Below are 22090 nucleotides of genomic sequence, written 5' to 3'. Positions count from 1 at the left end.
CGTGACCCAATGTTGTGTCACGGGGGCCAGGCGCTGTCACGTGAGCGGCGCGGCGCGCCCCCTGCCGGAGCCGGTGGTGGTGCCGGCGGTCGCCATGGGCTGCTGCTACAGCAGCGAGGGAGAGGCCTCGGAGCAGGTGGGGCCGGGGGGACATGGGGGGGACATGGGGGGCTATAGGGGGCGGTGTCACCCTGCGGGGCTGCGGGTGCAGGAACCGGGTGAGGAGGAGCCCCCCATGACCCAGCCTCAGGGTGCGCTGGAGCCCAGAACCCCCCCATGTGCTGGGTGCACCCAGAGCGTGAGCAGCAGCTCAGGGAGGGGATCCTGACCCTCTGCTGTGCTCTGGGGAGACCTGAGAGCAGCTCCAGTGCCTAAAGGGGCTGCAGGAAAGCTGGAGAGGGGCTTGGGACAAGGGATGTAGGGACAGGCCAAGGGGAATGGCTTGAACCTGCCCGAGGGGGACTGAGCTGAGCTCTTGGGCAGAAGCTCTTCCCTGGGAGGGTGCTGAGGCGCTGGCACAGGGTGCCCAGAGAAGCTGTGGCTGCCCCATCCCTGGCAGTGCTCAAGGCCAGGTTGGACACAGGGGCTTGGAGCAAGCTGCTCTATGGAAGGGGTCCCTGCCCGGGGCAGGGGTTGGGGCTGGAGGACCCCAAGCTTCCTTCACCCCGAGCCCTTTCCATGATCCATGACCACCCCTCCCCATTCCCACAGGAGGAGGAGACGAAGCGGCTGCTGGAGCCGGACCCCAGCCCCCCCAACAAGGTGCTGAACGGGGCCGAGCAGAGCTACCACAACCTGCCCTCGGCACGCACGGATGAGCAGGCCATGCTCTCCTCCATCCTCGCCAAGACCGCCATGTGAGACCCTGCCATCGCCACAGCCCCCCCGTGCCATCACCACCCGGTGCCGTGGCCCTGGGCCACCCCCACTGTGGGTCCCAGAGATGCCAAAGGGAAGGGGGAGCTGCTTCTGTTCCCCCCCTCAATGTCCCTTCCCTCTGGTTTGTGCCCCACAGGGACACCAAAGGGAGCCCCTGGGTGCAGGGTGATGCTGGGGGTGCTGGGCTGGGGGCCTCTCGCTGTGATTGGGGGGATGGAATGGGTGTTTGAGGGTGCAGAGGGAGTTTGGGGCTCTGTGTCCTCTTTAGGGAGGGGGAATCGCCCCAATAGGCATGGGGGCTGTCCCCAGCCCATATAGGAGGGACTTAGGGTTGCTCATGGTGCTCAGTGGGGGGCTGTGTGTGTCCCCATATGCATGGGGCTCATCCCCAGCCCATACAGGGGGCTCTGAGTCACCCATGGAGCTCAAACCATCCCCAAGATGTCGATTTTGGGGTGCTAGCTTGGGGGGGGGGAGCCTGGAGCCCATGATGGGACCTGCTCCCTGCTGCTCCCCAGCAACATCATCGACGTCTCGGCTGCGGACTCGCAGGGCATGGAGCAGCACGAGTACATGGACCGGGCACGGCAGTACAGGTGGGGCTGGGGTGCTCCCCGTGCCCCTGGGGTACCCCCATAACCCTGGGGTGCTCCCTATCCCCGTGGGGTATCCCCATCCCCCTGGGGTGCTCCCCATCCCCCTGGGGTGCCCCCTTAACCCTGGGGTGTTCCCCATCACCTTGGGGCATCCCCATCCCCCTGGGGTGCCCCCATCCCCCTGGGGTGCTCCCTATAGCCCTGGGGCATCCCCATCTACCTTGGGGTGCTCCCCGTCCCCCTGGGAAACCCCCATAACCCTGGGGTGCTCCCCATCACCTTGGGGTGTCTCCATCCCCGTGGGGCATCCCCATCCCCCTGGGGCACTCCCCATCCCCCTGGCGTACCCCCATCCCCTCTGGGGTGCTCTCAGTGCACCTTGGGGTGTCCCCATGCCCCCCGGGGTGCTGTGCAGTGCCCCTGGGTGCCGGTGGTGCTGACCGCGGTGCCCCCAGCACCCGCCTGGCCATGCTCAGCTCCAGCCTCACGCACTGGAAGAAGGCGCCGGCGCTGCCGTCCCTCACCAACCAACCCCACCAGGTCCTGGCCAGCGACCCCGTCCCCTTCGCAGACCTGCAGCAGGTGAGGGGCCACCCCTGAGCACCCAGAGCCGTGGGATCAGTGGGGCTGGGGAAGGGCTCCAGGTCCATCCAGTGCAACCATTGCCCCCCGGCCACCGCTGCCCCATGGCACTGAGGCCTCGTCTCCACGGGGTGTGAACCCTTGCAGGGCCAGTGCCTGCAGCCCTGCCCTGGGCAGCCTGTTCCAATGCCTGAGCACCCTCTGGGGCAGGAATTGTTCCTCAGCTCCATCTAAACCTGCCCTGGTGCAGCTTGAGGCCGTTTCCTCTTGTCCCATCCCTTGTTCCTTGGGAGCAGAGCCCAGCCCCTCCTGGCTCCATCCTCCTCTCAGGCACTTGTAGGCAGCCATCAGGTCCCCCTGAGCCTTCTCTTCTCCCCACTGAACCCCCCAGGTCCCTCAGCCCTTCCCCATCACACTTGGGCTCCAGGCCCTGCACCAGCTCCATTGCCCTTCCCTGGCCCCACTCCAGCACCTCAAGGTCTCTCTTGGAGTGAGGGGCCGAGAGCTGAGCACGGGATCCGAGGGGCGGCAGCCGCACAATCCCAGCCCGGTTTGGGATGTGGGGACTTTAAAGCCCATTTTTACCCTTTTGGCCCCTTTTTGAAGCCAGAGGAGCTGCCCACGGGGTAACGGCTCTGTCCCGCAGGTGTCCCGGATAGCTGCCTACGCCTTCAGCGCGCTCTCCCAGATCCGGGTGGACGCCAAGGAGGAGCTGGTCGTGCAGTTCGGCATCCCCTGAGCGCCGCGGCCGCGCGGGGCTGGGCTTCGGGGCGCTTTGGGTTGGATTTCCCCCTTTTCGTTGTCTTCTCCTCCTCTCTCCCCACGCTGGGATCCGGCCCCAGAGCGGGGGTCCCGGGGGTGGGGGGTGCTTGGCCTGGCGCAGGGATCACCACAAAGGGAATGCTGCCGGAATGCTGTGTCAGTGGGGGGGTGGGCACTGACCCCCCCTTTGCCCCCCACCCCCCCGTTTTTACATGGATTGGGTTTTTTACCTGTTCCTGGGCACAGCCGATAAACCCGAGCACAGGCACGGCCACCTCCTGCTCTGCGCCTGCTGCTTCCTGCATCAGTGGGGGTCCATGGGGCGGGGGGGGACAGGGACGAGCCCCAAAACCCCCCCATGTGGCCCCCTTGTCTGGGGGGGTGGCATCCTCTGCCCCGGGTCTGGGGGTGGTGGCATCCTCTGCCATGGGGCAGGATCTGCTGTGGGGCACAGCGAGGCCCTTCTGCCCCCAGGGTGTCTGTGTGTGACTCCCCCCCCCCGGGTCCCCAGCCCCACTGTGGGTCTCTGGGTGTCCCCTGCTTGGGAAGTGGCCCCATCCCCAGAGCCCCACAGGGGTCCCCAACCCCTCTTTGGGCGTCCCCTGGCTGGCGCATGGCCCCATACACACCCCCCCAGGGCCCCACACGTGTCCCCAGCCCCAGTGTGGGTCCCTGGGTGCCCCCTGACAGCCATATACATCCCCCCCCCTCATAGCCTCCAGTACCCTTCGTGTGTCCCCACACCCCCAGTGGGGCTGGGACCCCCATGGGAGGCCCGAGCGCCCCCTCCCGCGGCTCCCTTTGCCTCACGGGGCCCCCGTGCCCCCCTCACGTCCCACCAGGATCCCCCCCATCTCCAGGCCCTGAGGGGAGGAGGGGGCACGGGCACGGGGCGGGAGGGGTGAGGAGGGCCCGGCGGTTCCGGTGCTAGGCCTCACGTAGCGCCGGTGCCCGCCCCCGGTGAGGCCTAGCGCGGGTGGCCGGGCCCGGTGCTCGCGGGAGGGGCCGAGGAGGATCCCCCCCACCCCGGGTCCCGCCGCACCGGATGGGCGCAACCCCCCGGCGCTGCCCGGTCCCGCTTCATCGGGGCTCGCCGCGGCCTCGTCCTCACGACGGCGCTGCCGGGGCCCGGCCCGGCCTCCGTATCCGGTAGGAGAGCCCCGCTCCGGGTCCCGCGCTGCTGTCCCCGGGGGGGTCCCGCTGCTTCCCACCCCCGGTCCCGCCTTCGGCTCCGTTCCCCCCTCCCGTTCCGGCTCCAGCGCGGGCGCCTTTAACGCGCGCGGTGACGTGGAGGTGGCCCGGGGCCAGGAGGGAGCCGTCACCCGCGGCCCCGCCAGCGACACCGCAGCTTCGCCTTTGTGCGCGGCTCATGGCGGCCTGAGCCGCTCCGCTGCGCCCGGGGAGAGCCGCGGGACCCCCGCGCCGGTACCGAGCGGGAGCGCTGCCCCCCACCATGGGCCTGCGGCGGCCGCGCTCCGGGGCGCGGGGCGGGGAGGGAGGCGGGAGCGGCCGCGGGGAGGGGGGGCCCGGACGGGGCGCCGGGAGCGCCGGTTTCGTAACGCTGCGGGGCCCGGGTCTGGGGCTTTCCCCGCTGCTCCGGTCCCCGCCGGGCGCCGACCCCGTGTCACGGCTCCCGGGGGGCCCCGAGGGTCGCGGTGGTGCCGCCAGCACGGAACTGGGATGGGCTCGGGCAGTGCCGGGCATCGGCTCCGGGGGACCCGGTCCCTGCTTCACCGCGAGGGTCGGGAGCGGTGTTGGGGTGCGGGGGGTGCTGAGGTTGTGCCGCGGGGCTGGGCGGGAGGAAGGATCCATCCCACGGGGAGCCCGCGCTTCCCGGCTGAGCCGATGGAGGCAGCGGCCGCTCCGGGGCTCTGGCGCTGCTGCTCCCTCCTGTTCCTCCCCGCTGTGTGGGTTCCCGGCCCCATGGGGTCCATGGGGAGCCCTGTCCCTGCCGTGGCTCCCCCCGCGCTGCCGGTGCTTGCCCTGCGCCCTTTGCTGCTTGTTTACAACCGAGCCTCCCCGAGGACCGGCCCCCAACCCGCGGCTGCGCTTCCGGCCCCCGCGCATCCCGGAGGACCGCGGCTCCCGGCGCCTGCCGCTGCTTTGGGCTTGGAAGCGCGCGGGTGTTCCCGAGGGAAGGGGTTTTCCTGGGAATGCTGGCGGTGCCGGCGCTCGGACACGAGCGGGAGGAGCCGCAGCCCCTGTGCCGGGAGCACACGGGTGCCCAGGGCGGCCATGGAGGAGCCCTTGGGATGATGTCCCTGGCATGGGAACCTGGGCAAGAGGGACCGCAAGGACGGAGCAGGGCTTCACATCCCTCTTCAGAGGGATGGCGGGGAGCTTTGGGATGGGGGATAAGGGATGGGGCATGGCAGGAGGAGGAGGAGCCTGAGCAATGGTTTCCCTTGAGTCCTGATCCTCTTGATCCCGATCACCAGGGCTGAATCCCAGGAGGTGCCGGCTGCACTTCCAGAGCAGGAGATGGGATGGGATTGGGAAGCTCTTCCCTGTGCGGCTGCCCCATCCCTGGCAGTGCTCAAGGCCAGGTTGGGCACAGGGGCTTGGAGCAAGCTGCTCTATGGAAGGGGCTGGAGCCGGAGGAGCTTTCAGCTCCCTTCATCCCAAACCCCATCCCATGATCCGGCCGTGACGGGCTCGGCTCCCGGCGCTGCAGGAGCTGCCATTGCTGTGATGAGCGTGCTGGGTGCTCATCGCTCCTCCCCTGTTGCAGGTCGGGGCAGTGACCTGCGAGCCTGAGGATGCCTCTGCACGGCGCGAGGGCCGCGGCTCTGCTCGCTTGGGTAAAGCTCCCCCCCCCCCCCCCCCCCCCCCCCCCCCCCCCCCCCCCCCCTGCCAGGACCGGGAGGTGCCGGCACCGGGGAGGGATCGGGGCTGGGGCAGGCCCTGGGGCAGCCGCATCCCGGCTGCTCCCGATGGGTGGGTGCTTGCCGGGAGGCCTTGCTCACGGCCCCTGTTGAGCAGCCACAAGTGCTGGAATGCCGTGGTCCAGCACGGGAGCTGCTCCGGAGCCGGGACAGCAGGGAATGGTGCTGCCCGCTTCCTCCTGAGCGTCCCATCCCGTCCGTAGGTGAACAGCACAAATGTGTGCTCCGAGCCCCTCCAGGAGCTGTCCCAGCTCCGGGACTGCAGCGTCTTCATCCGGATCATCAACAGAATGTGAGTACGAGGAGCCGGGTGGGATCTGGGGGGGCGGTTTCTGTCCCTCGAGGCTCCCTGTGGCATCAGGTGCTTGGGAAGTGCTTTATGTCCGTAAGGACTGCTCAGGTGAGGAAAACCAGGAAGTTTTCCTGAGCTGCAGTGTTGGGATGCTGGGGAAGCTTTGGAAAAGCACCACAGCTCCCACCCCCAGGACCCCTGTGGTTCTCTGGGGACATTGGGCTGATCCCCAGGGTGATACAGGCAGGCTGGAGCCTGTTTGCTCCGTCCCAGGACCTGAGGTGGCCAAACAGGGATGGGAGGAACGTGTCCGTCAGGAGCCACGTTCCTTGTCCATGAGCAAAAGCAATTAGAGCCTGAGCTGTCCTGGGCATGGGAGAGAGAACACAGGGTGCTCTGCTCCGGATGTGTGTCCTGTGGAGCTGGAGGGGAAGAATGGTCCTGAACAGGGGATTGAGCAACCCCAGCACAAACAGACTGGGGCAGTGGGATGGAGCCTGAGGAGAAGGACTTGGGGTGTTGGGTGAGGAGGAGCTCCCCATGACCCAGCTTCAGGGTGCGCTTGAGCCCAGAACCCCCCCGTGTGCTGGGTGCACCCCCAGAGTGTGAGCAGCAGCTCAGGGAGGGGATCCTGCCCCTCTGCTGCATGAAGGGGAGACCTGAGAGCAGCTCCAGTGCCTAAAGGGGCTCCAGGAAAGCTGGAGAGGGGCTTGGGACAAGGGCCTGTAGGGCCAGGCCAAGGGGAATGGCTTGAACCTGCCCGAGGGGAGACTGAGCTGAGCTCTTAGGCAGAAGCTCTTCCCTGTGAGGGTGCTGAGGCGCTGGCACAGGGTGCCCAGAGAAGCTGTGGCTGCCCCATCCCTGGCAGTGCTCAAGGCCAGGTTGGACACAGGGGCTTGGAGCAAGGTGCTCTATGGAAGGGGTCCCTGCCCGTGGCAGGGGCTGGAGCTGGAGGAGCTTTAAGGTCCCTTCATCCCAGCCCACCCCACGATCCGTGCCGTGGGCAGGGCAGGATGGCTCCCGGCCGGTGCTGCCTGCTATAATTACCCGGTGTAAGGGGAGCCCGGGGCCGGGCTGCGCTGGGCGGCAGGAGGCGGCCGCCAGCTCCGGGTTATATTTAGGAGGCTCTCGTTAATCTCCCGGCTCCGCGGCAGCGGGCGCAGGCGGTGCCTGCTCCTGAGCACATCCCGATAAGCTGGGCGGGAGGCAGCCGGGGAGCTCCCCGGCCCCAGGAGTCCCGTGGGGCTGCGGGAATCCTCTCCCGGTGCTGTCCCCGAGCCAAGCCCCGGCTCTGGGAGTCGCCAGCGGTGCCAGAGCAGCACCAGGCTGGGGCAGGGCTGAGGAGCAGCCTTTGGGGGGGGGGGTGTTAGGAGCTGCTGCCGGCCCTGCCAGCGTCCCCCTGCGGTGCCTCCCGCTGCCGGGGCCGCTGCCAGCTCCGTGGCGTGGAGGAGGAAGCGGCACCGTTCCGGCGCTGATCCGGCCGGGCTGGGGGCTGCCTCCATGGCCCCGTGTGCTCGGCTTTGGCTCTGCTCGGGCTGAGCTCCCCCCGGTCCCTGCTGTGTCCCAGGCTCCGGAGCGAGGACGCGGAATCGGCGCTGGAGCAGGCGCTGCCGCAGAGGATCAGCTTCATCTGCGCCTTCCTGCACAGTAAGAGCTGCCCTCGGCCCCCGGGGCTCTGCTCCTGCGTCCCCATCGCCCCACACCGTGTCCAGGCTGCCCCGATCCTGCAGGAAGGGAACTTCCCACTGGGAATCCTCGCCGGAGCGCGGGGGGAGAGGTTGGGTGCCGGTGGTGCTGCTCTCAGGCAGCATTCCCAGCCTGCTCTCCGGCCTCAGCCTGCTTAAATCCCACTGGAAAACCTTCACCCGCGGCAGGATGCGGGGCGGGGGGGAGGTGGGAAGTGCCCTGCAGATTCCCTCAGCCCCTTCTCCTCGGGGACATGCCGTGGGGTCCCCAGACGAAGCGCAGCTCCCCGGGGATGCCGTGGGCAGCGTTCCCAGCGGCCGGGGCTCCGGTGGGAATGGGAATGCTGCTTCCCATTGCAGAGCACTGCAAGCACAAATCGGCCCCGGAGAGCCTGATCCCGGCGCAGCAGCTGCTGGAGGGAGAGGAGCTGGCCTTGGCCAAGGTAAGCGCGGGCACCGGTGCTGGCTGTGGGGCGCTGGTGCCGGGGCAGGGGGTGACGGGTCCCTGCTCGCTGCAGGTGGCCGTGCTGCTCCTGTACCATGCGTCCATGAGCTGCAGGAGCCCTGCGGACTGGAGCGAGTTCGACTACGAGACCCAGGTGATTCCCTCCGCATCCCCTGGGAAGCGGAGGTGCCCTGTGGGGGTCCCCCAGAGCTGCCCCTGCTGCTCCGGGACCCCCGAGGGAGGGTGCAGGGTGGGTGCCGCGGTGCACAGCAGAGCGTGGGGTGCCCTGGGGCTGCCGTGGGGGCTGCGGCCGAGCTCACCCCATGGCTCCTCCCGGCGCAGGTGGAGCTGGCAGCGATCCTCAGGTTCGTGCTGGACAACGAGGAGAGCCTGAGTGAGAACCTGGAGCTGTTCCTGCAGAGGAAGGGTGAGCACCGGCCCCTGCCTGAGCCCCAGCACCGGCCCCAGCAGGGTGGGATGGGGAAGGTGTCCTCCTGCAGTGGCTTTAACCTGCCCGAGGGGAGACTGAGCTGAGCTCTGAGGCAGAAGCTCTTCCCTGGGAGGCGCTGGCACAGGGTGCCCAGAGAAGCTGTGGCTGCCCCATCCCTGGCAGTGCTCAAGGCCAGGTTGGACACAGGGGCTTGGAGCAAGCTGCTCTATGGAAGGGGTCCCTGCCCATGGCAGGGGTTGGGAATGGAGGAGCTTTAAGCTCCCTTCATCCTGACCCATCCCAGGATTCCATGGCACTGTGAGTGCTCGGCACTGCTGGCACCTTCCTGCTCAGCTCCATGCCGGCAGCGCCCCTTCAGCACGGATCAGTCTCTTCCAGAGCCTAAACCCAGTGGAGTTTTCCCTCTATTTATGGTTCCAAACCCCCCCCAGCTCCCCGCAGCCCAGGGCTGAGCTGCCTTATTCCCCCTGGGCTATTCCCACCTGGTGCACGTGCTGCCTTCCCGGGGGGGATGTGGATGTACAGCAGGTTTGTGGCTTCCTCAGCTGGCTTGATCCATCCCGTGGGAATTCTCGCTGCTCAACCCTCCCTGCTGCTCTGGCCATGCCAATCCCTCTTCTCCCTTGTTCTTTCCAGCCCCGCCGTCCTCATCCGGCAGCAGCTCCGAGGAGCATTCCCCGCTGCCGCCCTTCCCACAGGTGCGTTTCCTGGAGCTGCAGAAGATTGCTTCATCCTCCTCCTCCTCCTCCAGCACCAACAGGTACGTGCCCTGGCTCCGGTGGGAATGGGCACGGTGGGTTGGGACCTGGAGAGGAAGCTGAGGGCACAGAGACCTCAGGAATCGGCTCCGGCTCAACCTGGGATGTGCGATGGGGAGAATGAAACTAGGATGTGTGATGGGATGGAGCTGGGATGTGCCATGGGATGAAGCTGGGATGTGCCATGGGATGAAGCTGGCATGTGCCATGGGGAGAATGAAACTGGGATGTGTGATGGGATGGAGCTGGAATATGTGATGGGATGGAGCTGGGATGTGTGATGGGGAGAATGAAACTAGGATGTGTGATGGGATGGAGCTGGGATATGTGATGGGATGGAGCTGGGATGTGTGATGGGGAGAATGAAACTAGGATGTGTGATGTGATGGAGCTGGAATATGTGATGGGATGAAGCTGGGATGTGCAGTGGGGAGAATGAAACTAGGATGTGTGATGGGATGGAGCTGGGATATGTGATGGGATGGAGCTGGGAAATGTGATGGGGAGAGTGAAACTAGGATGTGTGATGGGATGGAGCTGGAATATGTGATGGGATGGAGCTTGGGATGTGTGCTGGGATGGAGCTGGGATGTGCCATGGGATGAAGCTGGGATGTGTGATAGGATGAAGCTGGAATATGGGATGGGATGGAGCTGGAATATATGATGGCATGGAGCTGGGATGTGCCATGGGATGAAGCTGGGATGTGCCATGGGGAGAATGAAACTGGGATGTGTGATGGGATGGAGCTGGAATATGTGATGGCATGGAGCTGGGATGTGCCATGGGATGAAGCTGGGATGTGTGCTGGGATGGAGCTGGGATGTGTGATGGGCAGGATGAAGCTGGGATGTGCAGTGGGATGAAGCTGGGATGTGCAGTGGGATGGATGTGGGATGGGATGAAGCTGGGATGTGCAGTGGGATGAAGCTGGGATGTGAGATGGGATGAAGCTGGGATGTGTGATGGGCAGGATGAAGCTGGGATGTGCAGTGGGATGAAGCTGGGATGTGCAGTGGGATGAAGCTGGGATGTGCAGTGGGATGAAGCTGGGATGTGCCATGGGCGGGATGAAGCTGGGATGTGTGATGGGGAGAATGGAACAGGGATGTGTGATGGGTGGGATGGAGCTGGGATGTGTGATGGGCGGGATGAAGCTGGGATGTGCAGTGGGATGAAGCTGGGATGTGCAGTGGGATGAAGCTGGGATGTGCAGTGGGATGAAGCTGGGATGTGCAGTGGGATGAAGCTGGGATGTGCAGTGGGATGAAGCTGGGATGTGCCATGGGCGGGATGAAGCTGGGCTGGGACTGGCTCCTTTGCGCCTGGCTGATGAGCACAGACCCTGCCCCAAGCTGCTGAGGCCCTTCCCTGTCCTGGGGTGGGCCTGGGAGGCCCAGTCTGTGCTTGAAGGGCGCTGGCTCTCAAGGGGCTCTGGTGTCCCTCTGCAGTGTCCTGCCCGGGGCCCCCTCCTCGCCCATGGGGGACATCATGCAGACCCCCCAGTTCCAGCTGCGGCGCCTCAAGAAGCAGTTGGCTGCGGAGCGGGAAAACCGGGATGAGCTGGAGGTGGAGCTGGCAGAGAACCGGAAACTCATCACGGAGAAGGGTCAGGCCCTTAGGGGGCATCCTGGGATCGGGGGGGGGAGCTCTGGGGCTCGGCTGGAGCCCGTGCTCAGGTCCGTGCTGGCAGACCCAGCGGAGCCCAGCTCATCCACCTCCCACTGCAGAGGGTTTCCATGCGGTGGCTCCTCTCCCATAGGGAGGCACAGATGGACACGACCCCCCCCACCCCGGGCACTGGGGGGGTCTGCAGGGGGTAACGGGCCTGTTCTCCCCCTCCCCAGAGGCTCAGATCAGCCTCATGCAGCAGCGGATCGACCGCCTGGCCCTGCTCAATGAGAAGCACGCTGCTGACCAGCTGGAGCCCAAGGAGATGGAGGAGCTGAGGGAGAAGAATGAGAGGTGATCCCCATGGAATGTCCCCTCCTCCTGGCGGGCTGGGCCGGGTCACTCCGGTGGCCCCAGGCTTCTCTGGGCACCCTGTGCCAGCGCCTCAGCACCCTCCCAGGGAAGAGCTTCTGCCTAAGAGCTCAGCTCAGTCTCCCCTCGGGCAGGTTCAAGCCATTCCCCTTGGCCTGTCCCTACATCCCTTGTCCCAAGCCCCTCTCCAGCTTTCCTGCAGCCCCTTCAGGCACTGGAGCTGCTCTAAGGTCTCCCTGGAGCTCTTCTTTAATCCCAGCATGGGAACAGCCCTCCCTGTTGTGGGGAGACCCCATGGGATGTGCTCTGCGTCCCCGACAGCCTTTGGGGTGCCACTGGCGCCCCTTCCCCAGGTGCTCAGCCCGGTTTGCCAGGGTCTGGCCTGGGCTCTGTCACTCTCTGCTCCCTGGCACTGCCAGTTCCTGGTCTTTGCCCTGTCCCTGTTTACCTGGGAAGGACGCCCAGGCTCCTGGTCCTTGGTTTGTCCTTTCCCTTTGCAGAGGGGGGGCTGGAGTCCTGCAGCTGCCTCTGCCCTTGGCATGGAGCTGTTGGGCTCTGCCAAAACCCAGGCATCTCCCTGCTCCCCGTCTCCGTGTGCTAGGATCCAGTTCAGAGCTGGGTCTGTGGTCGCTTGGCCCCACGGCACAGCGGTACCGTGGCCCCTCGGTGTCCCGGGCCGTACCCAGCAGCATCAGCCCCGCTGGGGTCCTCACCCTCCCTCCCACCCTCCCCTGCAGCCTCATGGCGCGCTTGCACGAGGCGCTGAGGCAGTGCCAGGACCTGAAGACTGAGAAGGGGCAGATGGACCGGAAGATCAGCCAGCTCTCCGAGGAGAACGGGGACCTCTCCTTCAAGGTACCGGCTGCCGGGCCCTGCCCTGGGGCCGGGGCCGGGGCTGGGGCTGTGCACAGGGGCTGTGCAGGGCGCTGCGCTGGGCTCTGCCGTGGGGATCTTCACCCCGAGCTGCCTCGGCCCCAGCTCCTTGCAAAGGGAGCGTGGTGCCGCAGGGTGCGTGCGCCCGGGCCTGGGCTCCGTGCGGGTGCTGCCCCAGGGGAGCCGGGCGCGCTCAGCCCTTCCTCTGGGATGGGGGGTTTCGCCCTTGGCAGCTCCGGGAGATCGGCAGCCACTTGGTGCAGCTGCAGGAGGCCCTGAACGAGCTCTCGGAGGAGCACAACGCGGCGCTGGCCCAGGCCCAGGAGAAGCAGGGGCAGCTGGAGACGGAGCTGCGAGGAGCCCTGCAGGACAAGGTGGGCAGGGCCCGGCGGGTGGCAGGGACACGGCTGCTGTCCTGCAGGCGCATCCCGTGGGAAGCCTCTCCCTTCCCTGGGCCGTGCTGCCCTGGGCAGCCTGGATCCGCGCGCTGCCGAGCCTCAGTCCCACCCCTCCTGTCCCCAGAAATGCTCCGAGGAGAAGATTGAGATCCTGCAAGGGAAGATCTCTCTGCTGGAGGATCAAGTGGCCCAGCTGGGAGAGTGCAGCAGCCAGAAGGGAGAGGTGCTGGGGGACGTCCTGAAGGTACGGCTGCGGCCGGAGCCATCCCTGCCTCCTGCGGTGCTCCCGTGGGAAGCTGCCTGGAGAAGAGCAGCGTGAGTCACGCTGCGAGCCCATGCGTGTCCTGTTCCCTGCCCCTCGTGTCCCCGCAGCTGGAGGAGCTGAAGCAGGAGGTGTCCGCTCTCACCAGGGAAGGTGCCGAGCTGCAGGCCACGGTGCTGCGGCTGGAGGAGGAGAAGCAGCAGCAGGAAGCAGCCCTGCAGTCGCAGCGGGGCCTCTTCGAGCAGGAGAAGCAGCAGCTTGGCAGCCTGGTGAGCAGCCTGCAGGATTCCCTCGCCGAGGGCCAGCGGCGCCGGGAGGAGCTGGAGCGGGAGCTGCGGGAGCGGGAGGCCGCCGGCGCCCGGCACGAGCAGAGCCTGCAGCAGCTGCAGGAGGCCACCGCTTCCCTGAGCAGCCAGCTGCAGGCGCGGGATTCCGAGCAGGCCGCCTGGGATGGGGAGAGGGCAGAGCTGAGCCGCAGGATCCGGGAGCTGGAGGGCAGGATGGTGGAGCTGGGCCCCCAGCAGGCCCAGCTGCAGGAGCTGGAGGCGCGGCTCAAGGAGAGCCAGCAGCGGCTGGCCGAGAGGGAGCGGCTGGCGCGGGAGAACAGCCGCCTGCAGGAGCAGCTCCTCTTCCTGGAGGAATCCCTGCGCAACACCGAGGGCATCCTGGAGGATGAGAAGAGGAGGGCGGCCGAGAGCCTGGAGGGCAGCCTGGCCCGCATCGCCGAGCTGGAGGCCGAGAGGCAGCGCCTGCAGCCGGAGCCCGCGGAGCCGCCCCCCGCAGCCCGACGGGAGGACGAGGAGCGGGAGCTGCGGGCCCGGCAGGAGGAGGTGGCGGCGCTGCAGGCGCAGCACCGGGAGCGCGTGGCCGCCCTCGAGGCCGAGCTGGCGAGCGCCCGCACGTGGGCCCAGGAGAAGGAGGGCGAGGAGCAGCGGCTGAGGGCCGAGCTGCGCTGCCTGCAGGAGCGGGCGGAGCAGGAGCTGTCCCGGGAGCGGCTGCGCCGCGAGGAGCTGGAAGGCGCCGCGGCCGAGCTGCGGCGGGCGGCGGCGGGCGGGCGGCAGCGGGAGCAGGAGGCGGAGGCCGAGGCGCAGCGGCTGCGCGGGGAGGGCTCGGTGCTGCGTGCCCGGCTCGAGGAGGCGCTGCGGGAGCTGGGCAGCCGCGACGAGGAGGCCGCGCGCCTGCGGCAGGAGCTGGAGCGCGGCCGGGCCGAGAGCGGGGCCGAGCGCGCCCGCAAGGCCGAGCTGGAGGCGCAGCTGCAGAACAGCCTCAACGAGCAGCGCGTGGAGCGCGCCCGGCACCGCGACGAGCTGGCGCGGGCGCGGGAGCGGCTGCAGGAGCAGCAGGGGCTGCTGGAGGAGCTGCGCCGGGACAAGGCCGCGCAGGCGGAGGAGCTGCGGGAGCTGCGGGACACGGTCAGCAGGCTCCAAGGGGAGCTGCAGGAGGCCGCCCGCAGCCGCGCTGTGGATGGGGACAGCGCTGCGGGCGCCAAAGGCTCGGAGCGGGAGCTGCGCGCGCAGGTGGAGGAGCTGGAGCGGCGCTGCCGGGAGCTGCAGGAGAGCGCGGCCGCAGCACGTGCGGAGCTCGAGGCCTCGCGCAGGGAAGGGGCTCGGCACCGGGAGCAGGCGTCGGAGCTGCAGGAGCTGCTGGAAGCCGCGAGGGCGGCGCAGGCGCTGCAGGAGGGGAGCGCGGAGGCGCTGCGCAAGGAGCTGCAGGAGAAGGGCCGGGAGCTGCTGCAGAGCCGCGGCACCGTGGCGGCGCACGAGAAGGAGCTGGCGGCTCTGCGCGCCGCGGAGGAGGGCTGGAAGGAGCAGCTCGCGCAGTGCGTGCAGGAGCTGGAGAGGAAGAGCGGCCTCGTCGGGAGCCTGGAGCACGAGGCGTCCGTCCTGCGCCGGCAGGCGGGCGAGAAGGAAGGGGAGAGCAAGGAGCTGAAGCGCCTGGCGCTGGCCGAGTCGGAGAAGAGCAAGAAGCTGGAGGAGCGGCTGCGGGTGCTGCAGGCCGAGATGGCCACGGCGGCCTCGCGCGCGGCCGAGCGCTGCTCGCTCATGAAGGTGGAGGTGCAGCGCTGCCAGGAGGAGATGGACAAGCAGCGTGCGGCCCTCGAGGCGCTCAGGAGGGAGCGGCAGAGCCTGGGCGAGCGCGAGGAGGAGCTGCGCCAGGAGCTGCAGGGCTGCCGGGACGAGCGCATGCAGCAGGAGCAGCTCGTGGCCGCGCTGCAGCAGGAGCTGGGCACCGCGCAGGGCCTGGCCGCGGAGCTGCCGCCGCTCAAGCTCCTGTGCCAGCAGCTGCAGGCGGAGCGCGGCGCCCTGGAGAGCCAGCACCGGCAGGAGCTGGAGCAGCGCGGCCAGGCCCTGGGCACGCTGCAGGCAGAGCTGGCGGCGCTGCGGGAGCGGGCGGCCGAGCAGGACCGCGCCGTGCAGCGGCTGCAGGCGGAGCTGGGGCAGGCGCAGGAGCGGCACGGGCGGGAGCTGGAGCGGCTGCGGGCCGCGTCCGAGGAGCTGGTGGCCGGGAGCCGGCGGGAGGCGCAGGAGGCGGCGCGGAAGCTGGAGGCCGTGGGCAAGGAGCAGGAGAGCAGCAGAGCGGCGGCGCTGGAGGAGAGGAGGAAGCTGCTGGAGGACAGGCAGAGGCTGGCGGCGCAGGTAAGGGGCTCCCGCGCATCCCTGCATCCTCCCGGGGGCTGGCGCCGGGGCACGCTCCCCACGCTCACCGCGCTTTGTGCCCGCAGGTGGAGCAGCTGGAGGCGGTTCGGAAGGATCAAGCCAAGCAGGTAACGTGGGCGATGGTGCCCGGCTTTGGCTGCTTCCCAGTGGCGTTCCCGGTCCCCTCGTGCTGTGCTTGTGGTGGGGATGCAGCTCCAGGTCTTTGCCTTCATCCCAGACCTGCTGCCTGCAGCTCGGCACCTCCCAGCGTGACCCGTAGGGGACCGTTGCTCCTGTGATACCTCCGCAGGCAGATGGGGTTTAGGGGGAGCCAGGAGATCCCATTCCTCCCATACATCCCTTTCCCCCCCCGTCTTTAACCATCATCCAGCTCCTTGCCCAGCTGGTGGGGATGGCTGGAGGCAGGGGGAGGCCAGATGTGGTGGATGTGGCCGGAGGTGCGATGCCTCCCAGCAGCACCGACCTCAGCGGTGGCGTGGGGCTGGCTATGGCAGTGGTGTTGGAAAAGTCCCATTTTCCCCACAGTCCCAGCACAAGCGTCCCCACAGAGGCCTCGTGGCTGGGACCCAGAGGGGGGAATCTCGTCCCTGGAGCTGGTTTAACCCAAGGTGTTCCCCCAGGTGGAGGAGCTCAGTAAGAAGCTGACTCAGCACGAGAAGACCGCGCGGAGCCACCAGCAGAGAGTGAAGGTGAATGGGGAGCGAAGGCCTGGGGCTGAGCTCTGCGCTGGGCAGAGAGGGGGGCTCGGGGGGGTCTCTGAGCCCGCGTCCTCGCTGCCCACAGGTGCTGGAGGGGGAGCTGCAGGCAGAGGCCACGCGGCAGCAGGAGAGGGTGGCAGAGCTGCAGGAGCAGCTCGCGCAGAAGGAGCAGGCAGCCGAGCACTACAAAGGCCAAGTATGGTCCTATCATCCATCCTTCCCCATCCCTCCCTGTCCTGGTCCATGGAGAGACTGATGGGTTTCTTTCCTCACCCTCCTAGATGGAGAAGGCAAAAACTCACTACGACGCGAAGAAGCAGCAGAACCAGGACCTGGCGGAGAAGCTGAAGGCCATGGAGCAGCTCCAGAAGGAGAACAGGGAGCTCCGGGCCGAGGCGGAGCGCTTGGCCAAGGAGCTGCAGCAGAGCGTGCTGCAGGCCAAGGAGTCGGAGCTCAGCTGCAGGAACCTCACCAGCCAGGTCCACAGCCTGGAGGCTCAGGTGGGGGCAGCACAGAGGGGCTTCTTCCTTCTCCCTCCCTGCTCCTCCCTCCCTGCTCCTCCCTCCCTCCTTCTCCCTCCCTCCTTCTCCCTCCCTGCTTCTCCCTCCCTGCTTCTCCCTCCCTCCTTCTCCCTCCCTCCTTCTCCCTCCCTGCTCCTCCTTCCCTCCTTCTGCCTCCCTCCTTCTGCCTCCCTCCTTCTGCCTCCCTCCTTCTGCCTCCCTCCTTCTGCCTCCCTCCTTCTGCCTCCTTCTCCCTCCCTGCTCCTCCCTCCCTGCTCCTCCCTCCCTCCTTCTCCCTCCCTCCTCCTCCCTCCTCCTCCTCCCTCCCTCCTTCTCCCTCCCTCCTTCTCCCTCCCTGCTCCTCCTTCCCTCCTTCTGCCTCCCTCCTTCTGCCTCCCTCCTTCTGCCTCCCTCCTTCTGCCTCCTTCTCCCTCCCTCCTTCTCCCTCCCTGCTCCTCCCTCCCTGCTCCTCCCTCCCTGCTCCTCCCTCCCTCCTCCTCCCTCCCTCCTTCTCCCTCCCTCCTTCTCCCTCCCTCCTTCTCCCTCCCTCCTTCTCCCTCCCTCCTTCTCCCTCCCTCCTTCTCCCTCCCTGCTTCTCCCTCCCTGCTTCTCCCTCCCTCCTTCTCCCTCTCCCTCCCTCCTTCTCCCTCCCTCCTTCTCCCTCTCTCCTTCTCCCTCCCTCCTTCTCCCTCCCTCCTCCCCTCCCTCCTTCTCCTCCTCCCTCCCTCCTCCTCCCTCCTTCTCCCTCCCTCCTTCTCCCTCCTCCTTCCTCCCTCCCTCCTTCTCCCTCCCTCTTCTCCCTCCCTGCTTCTCCCTCCCTGGGTCTCCCGCCCTGCTTCTCCCTCCCTCCTTCTCCCTCCCTCCTTCTCCCTCCCTGCTTCTCCCTCCCTGCTTCTCCCTCCCTGCTTCTCCCTCCCTGCTTCTCCCTCCCTCCTTCTCCCCCCGTCTCCCCCCATTGCCATCTCCCTCGGAGGATCCATCCCTCCCTGCTTCCCATCCAGGTGGAATTTGCCAACCAGCAGCTCCGGGAGCTCGGCAAGATCCAGGTGTCCAAGGCCCCGCTGAAGGGCCAGGAGCTGATCCACCAGAACCCCGCCGACATCAGCACCGACAGCCTGGACCTCAGCCTCGAGGAAGCTGGGTCCCTCCACACCCGCAGGTACCGGCCCCGCGCCTCGCCGGAGCCCATCCTGCGCCGCCGGGCTCCCTGACCCGTGCCCTGTCCCGCAGGGAGGCCGCGCGCTCCCGCTCCGAGGACTCGGTGCTGGCTGCGGGCGCGGAGGAGTCACCGGCGGCGCGGCGGCTCCCGCGCAAGGTGGAGTCCCTGGAGAGCCTTTACTTCACCCCCCTGCCGAGCCGCACGCGGGCCCAGCGCAGCTCCAGCGCCGGCTCCTGCGGGGACCTCTCACTCGACTCCGGCTGCCAGACCCGCTCCGCGCGGCGCCGCACCACCATCAGCATCACCATGACCAAAGTGAGCCGCGCTCGGGGTCACCGTGACCCGGCTTCAGGGAGCGCTGGAGCCCAGAGCCCCCCTGTGCTGGGTGCACCCCCAGAGCGTGAGCAGCAGCTCAGGGAGGGGATCCTGCCCCTCTGCTGTGTGAAGGGGAGACCTGAGAGCAGCTCCAGTGCCTGAAGGGGCTGCAGGAAACCTGGAGAGGGGCTTGGGACAAGGGATGAAGGGACAGGCCAAGGGGAATGGCTTGAACCTGCCCGAGGGGAGACTGAGCTGAGCTCTTAGGCAGAAGCTCTTCCCTGGGAGGGTGCTGAGGCGCTGGCACAGGGTGCCCAGAGAAGCTGTGGCTGCCCCATCCCTGGCAGTGCTCAAGGCTGGGTTGGACACAGGGGCTTGGAGCAAGCTGCTCTATGGAAGGGGTCCCTGCCCAGGGCAGCTGTGGGAGCTGGATGGGCTTCAAGGCCCCTTCATCCCCCCCCGTCCCGTGCTCTCCCCCCACAGAAACAAGCCAAGCCCGAGGAACCGGACGGCTCCGACGTCTCCTTCTGCAGCCTCCCCGGGGCTCAGCCCAGCGCCGCCCCGGCCCGGAGCCGCCTGCGCTCGGGCTCCTCGCGCTCCCTCGCCAGTTTCCCGTCCCAGGAGTCCCTGCTCCCGCCGGACGCCTCCTCCCCGCGGGACCCCCCTGCCCACGCCGCGCTCCTGGGGCTCCCCGGGTACCGCCCGGTCACGCGCAGCTCCCTGCGCCGCATGCAGGGGGGCAGCAGCTCCAGCCTCGGTGCGTGGCTATGGGGTGGGGGGGGGAGCTCTGCCTTCGCTTGGGGTGCCGGGAACCCCCCCTTGACCCTGCCTTGCTCCGCGTTCAGGCCGCAGCAGCCTCTACCTTGGCACGTGCCAGGATGAGCCCGAGCAGCTGGAAGACTGGAACCGCATCGCGGAGCTGCAGCAGCGCAACCGCGCCTGCCCGCCCCACCTCAAGACCTGCTACCCCCTGGAGAGCAGGGTACGGCGCTCGGCGGGTGGGGGGCAGCCATGGGGCGGGGGGGGCCTTGGTAACACCTTCCTTGTGTCGTGTCCCCCCCAGTCCTCCAACTCGCTGGCGACCATCACGGACGAGGAGATGAAGACGGGGGACCCGCGGGAGACGCTGCGCCGCGCCAGCATGCAGCCCCCACAGGGCCCCCCCGCCCCGCGCAGCAGCCTCAGCGCGGCCTGGCCCGGCATCACCACCCGCCAGCAGCGCAAGAGGGCCTCCGATGAGTCCCACCAGGGCCCAGACACCCCCGAGGTGAGCACAGGGGGGTCAGGGGAGAACACAGGGCATAGAGCATGAAACAGAACACAGCATAGAGCATAGAGCATGAAACATAGAACATAGAGCATAGAGCATGAAACAGAACACAGAGCATAGAGCATGAAACATAGAACACAGGGCGTAGAGCATGAAACAGAACACAGCATAGAGCATAGAGCATGAAACATAGAACATAGAGCATGAAACAGAACACAGCATAGAGCATGAAACATAGAACATAGAGCATGAAACGAAACACAGCATAGAGCATGAAACAGAGCACAGGGCGTAGAGTGTGAAACATAGAACATAGAGCATAGAGCATGGAACAGAGAACACAGAGCATAGAGCGTGAAACAGAACGTAGAGCATGAAACATAGAGAATGAGCCATAGAACATGGGAGATACAGAGCATAGAACATGAAACATAAGAGCTATAGAGCTGTATAACATAGAGCATAGAACATGAAACAGAGCACAGAATATGAAACATAGAACATGAAACATAGAACATGGAGCCATGGAACATTGAGACAGAACATGAAACATAGAACATAGAGCATGGAACATGAAACATGGAACCAAAGAACATGAAACATAGAGCATAGAGTGTGAAACATAGAGCGTAGAACATGGAACATAAGAGCCATAGAACACAGAACCCCGGCGGGTGGGGAAGGGCCTTTGAGATCACGCAGTGCAACCGCTCCCCAGCACTGCCAAGGCCACCACTGACCCATGGCCCTGAGGGCTTTGGCTGCCCGGGTTGAGAACCTACAGAGCTCCCGTGCTGGATGCTGGGAGAGGGGCTTGGGACAAGGGATGTAGGGCCAGGCCAAGGGGAATGGCTTGAACCTGCCCCAGGGGAGACTGAGCTGAGCTCTTAGGCAGAAGCTCTTCCCTGGGAGGGTGCTGAGGCGCTGGCACAGGGTGCCCAGAGAAGCTGTGGCTGCCCCATCCCTGGCAGTGTTCAAGGCCAGGTTGGACACAGGGGCTTGGAGCAAGCTGCTCTATGGAAGGGGTCCCTGCCCATGGCAGGGGTCGGGGCTGGATGGGCTCTAAGCTCCCTTCATCCCGAACCGCTCCGGGGTTCTCGGTGTCCCCAGGATGTCCCTGGACGGGCTCGGGCGCAGGGAACGGTGCTGGAATCCCCGGGCAGGAGCCAGCTCCGGGCTCTGCTCCCTCTCCCGGTGCCATCCCCTTTCCCCCGTTCCCACAGTCCAAGAAGCCCACCACGTGCTTCCCAAGGGCCCAGACCCCGCAGCGCCGCAGCGCCCAGCTCCGCCGCAGCACCCAGCCACCAGCGCCCCCCAAGCCGGTGAGAGCAGCACCAGCAGCAGGGCTGGGGGGGGGTGTGTGACCCCCCCACACCCCCCCTCACTGTGCCCCCTCCGCAGGCCGAGAGGCGCCAGTCCCTGGCCTTCAGCATCCTCAACACCCCCAAGAAGCTGGGGAGCAGCCTCCTGCGCCGCGCCGCCGCCCGCAAAGCCACCCCCAAGGGCTCCCCCCGCGCCGGCGCCCGCCGCTCGCCCCGCATCGCCACCGCCAAGTCCCCCAAGGGCAAGGTAAGGACCTGACCCCCCCCATCCCTGCCCCGGGGGCTGCTCCCCATCACCAATGCCCCCCCCTTGCTCTCTCCCTTCCAGACCAGTCGCCAGCAGCTCAAGGACACCAAATTCTGAGCTTTGTCCCTGTGCCCCCCCCAGCCCGAGGCTTCAGCAGCCCCAGGGGGGTGATGGCACAACGGGGGGGGCACCTTCCCCTTGTCCCATCGCCCCCCTGCTCCTCCCTGCACCCAGCTCCGCCTGCCCCCCACAGGCAGGACCCCCCCTGCCCCCCTCAGGACCCCCCTAGCCTTTGGGGCACCCTGAGGCGGGGGGGGAAGGGGCATTTTTAAGGTATTTCTACTTGTAAATAAATTGTATTTTTCTCCTGCAGCGCTTGGGGGGGGCTCGGTTCCTGCCCGGGCCCTGCTTTGGGGTCCAGGGGGGCCTAGGGACCCCAAGGGGGGGGTCTCCATCCTCCCCCAGTGCCACCACTCGCCCAGGGAGCAGCCGCAATCCACTTCCCTCTCTCCTTTATTCTTCTCCAGTTAAAACCCCCCAAGCCTTGGGGTGCTCCCCCCACAGCAGCCTCCAGAGCACTGTATGGGGGTGCCGAGCTCCTTCCCTGCCCCACATCCTGCCCGTGCTGCTCTCAGCACCCAGCAGCCCCAGCCCCCGGGTGCCCCCCATCCTCACAGCCCCCCGTGGCTGGGTGCTGAGGCCACGCTGCCCCCCGGGGCTGTGGGCTCCCCGCAGGTGCTGGCGTGGTGCTGCAGCTCCGCTGCGCTGCAGGGCCGGGCACAGATGGGGCAGGGCACCCAGGGGGGCTCCAGGGGAGGGGGGGCTCCATCAGCGTCCTCCCCACAGCCCGAGGCGTGCGTGGGGAGCAGCTCCAGGCTGAAGCGCGCTGTGGGCACAGGAGGGGACGGTGTTGGACCAGGGACCCCCAGTGGGGCCTGGGCTGTGCCTCCAGCCCCACGGCCATGCTCCCACCACCATGGGCACGCAGACACTGCTGAGCCCCTTCAGTGCCTCCCATTCCCTGCCCCACATCTCTGCTCATGCAGAGGCATGTGCAGGCCTGAGGCCGCC

The 22090-nt window shown here is 67.3% G+C and overlaps 2 protein-coding genes across 2 annotated transcripts; both read left to right on the top strand.

The window, feature by feature from the left end:
* Positions 1-30: 30 nt before the first annotated feature.
* LAMTOR1 (late endosomal/lysosomal adaptor, MAPK and MTOR activator 1) lies at positions 31-2834 on the top strand. The gene is made up of 5 exons (XM_057404731.1): positions 31-136; positions 712-857; positions 1398-1475; positions 1931-2057; positions 2704-2834. Exons 1-5 carry the CDS (start codon positions 95-97, stop codon positions 2794-2796), a joined length of 486 nt encoding a protein of 161 aa, XP_057260714.1. The 5' UTR covers positions 31-94; the 3' UTR covers positions 2797-2834.
* A 2716-nt stretch (positions 2835-5550) lies between these two features.
* NUMA1 (nuclear mitotic apparatus protein 1) lies at positions 5551-21163 on the top strand. The gene is made up of 25 exons (XM_057404733.1): positions 5551-5620; positions 5908-5996; positions 7564-7643; positions 8042-8124; positions 8200-8280; positions 8469-8553; positions 9214-9337; positions 10787-10944; positions 11183-11300; positions 12056-12173; positions 12425-12565; positions 12714-12833; positions 12962-15487; positions 15574-15615; positions 16129-16197; positions 16292-16402; positions 16488-16706; positions 17708-17865; positions 17937-18180; positions 18664-18937; positions 19026-19162; positions 19244-19447; positions 20674-20772; positions 20852-21019; positions 21101-21163. The coding sequence occupies exons 1-25, from the start codon at positions 5579-5581 to the stop codon at positions 21134-21136; spliced, it is 5526 nt and encodes a 1841-aa protein (XP_057260716.1). The 5' UTR covers positions 5551-5578; the 3' UTR covers positions 21137-21163.
* Positions 21164-22090: the final 927 nt, after the last annotated feature.

This window comes from Pezoporus wallicus, unplaced genomic scaffold, assembly GCF_028554395.1.
Source record: "Pezoporus wallicus isolate ANWC-B61680 ecotype Strahan unplaced genomic scaffold, APGP_CSIRO_Pwel_v1 contig_8603, whole genome shotgun sequence".
Taxonomy (NCBI): Eukaryota; Metazoa; Chordata; class Aves; order Psittaciformes; family Psittacidae; genus Pezoporus; species Pezoporus wallicus.
The sequence above is the reverse complement of the archived record's forward strand: the minus strand, read 5'-3'. Positions and strand labels throughout refer to the sequence as shown.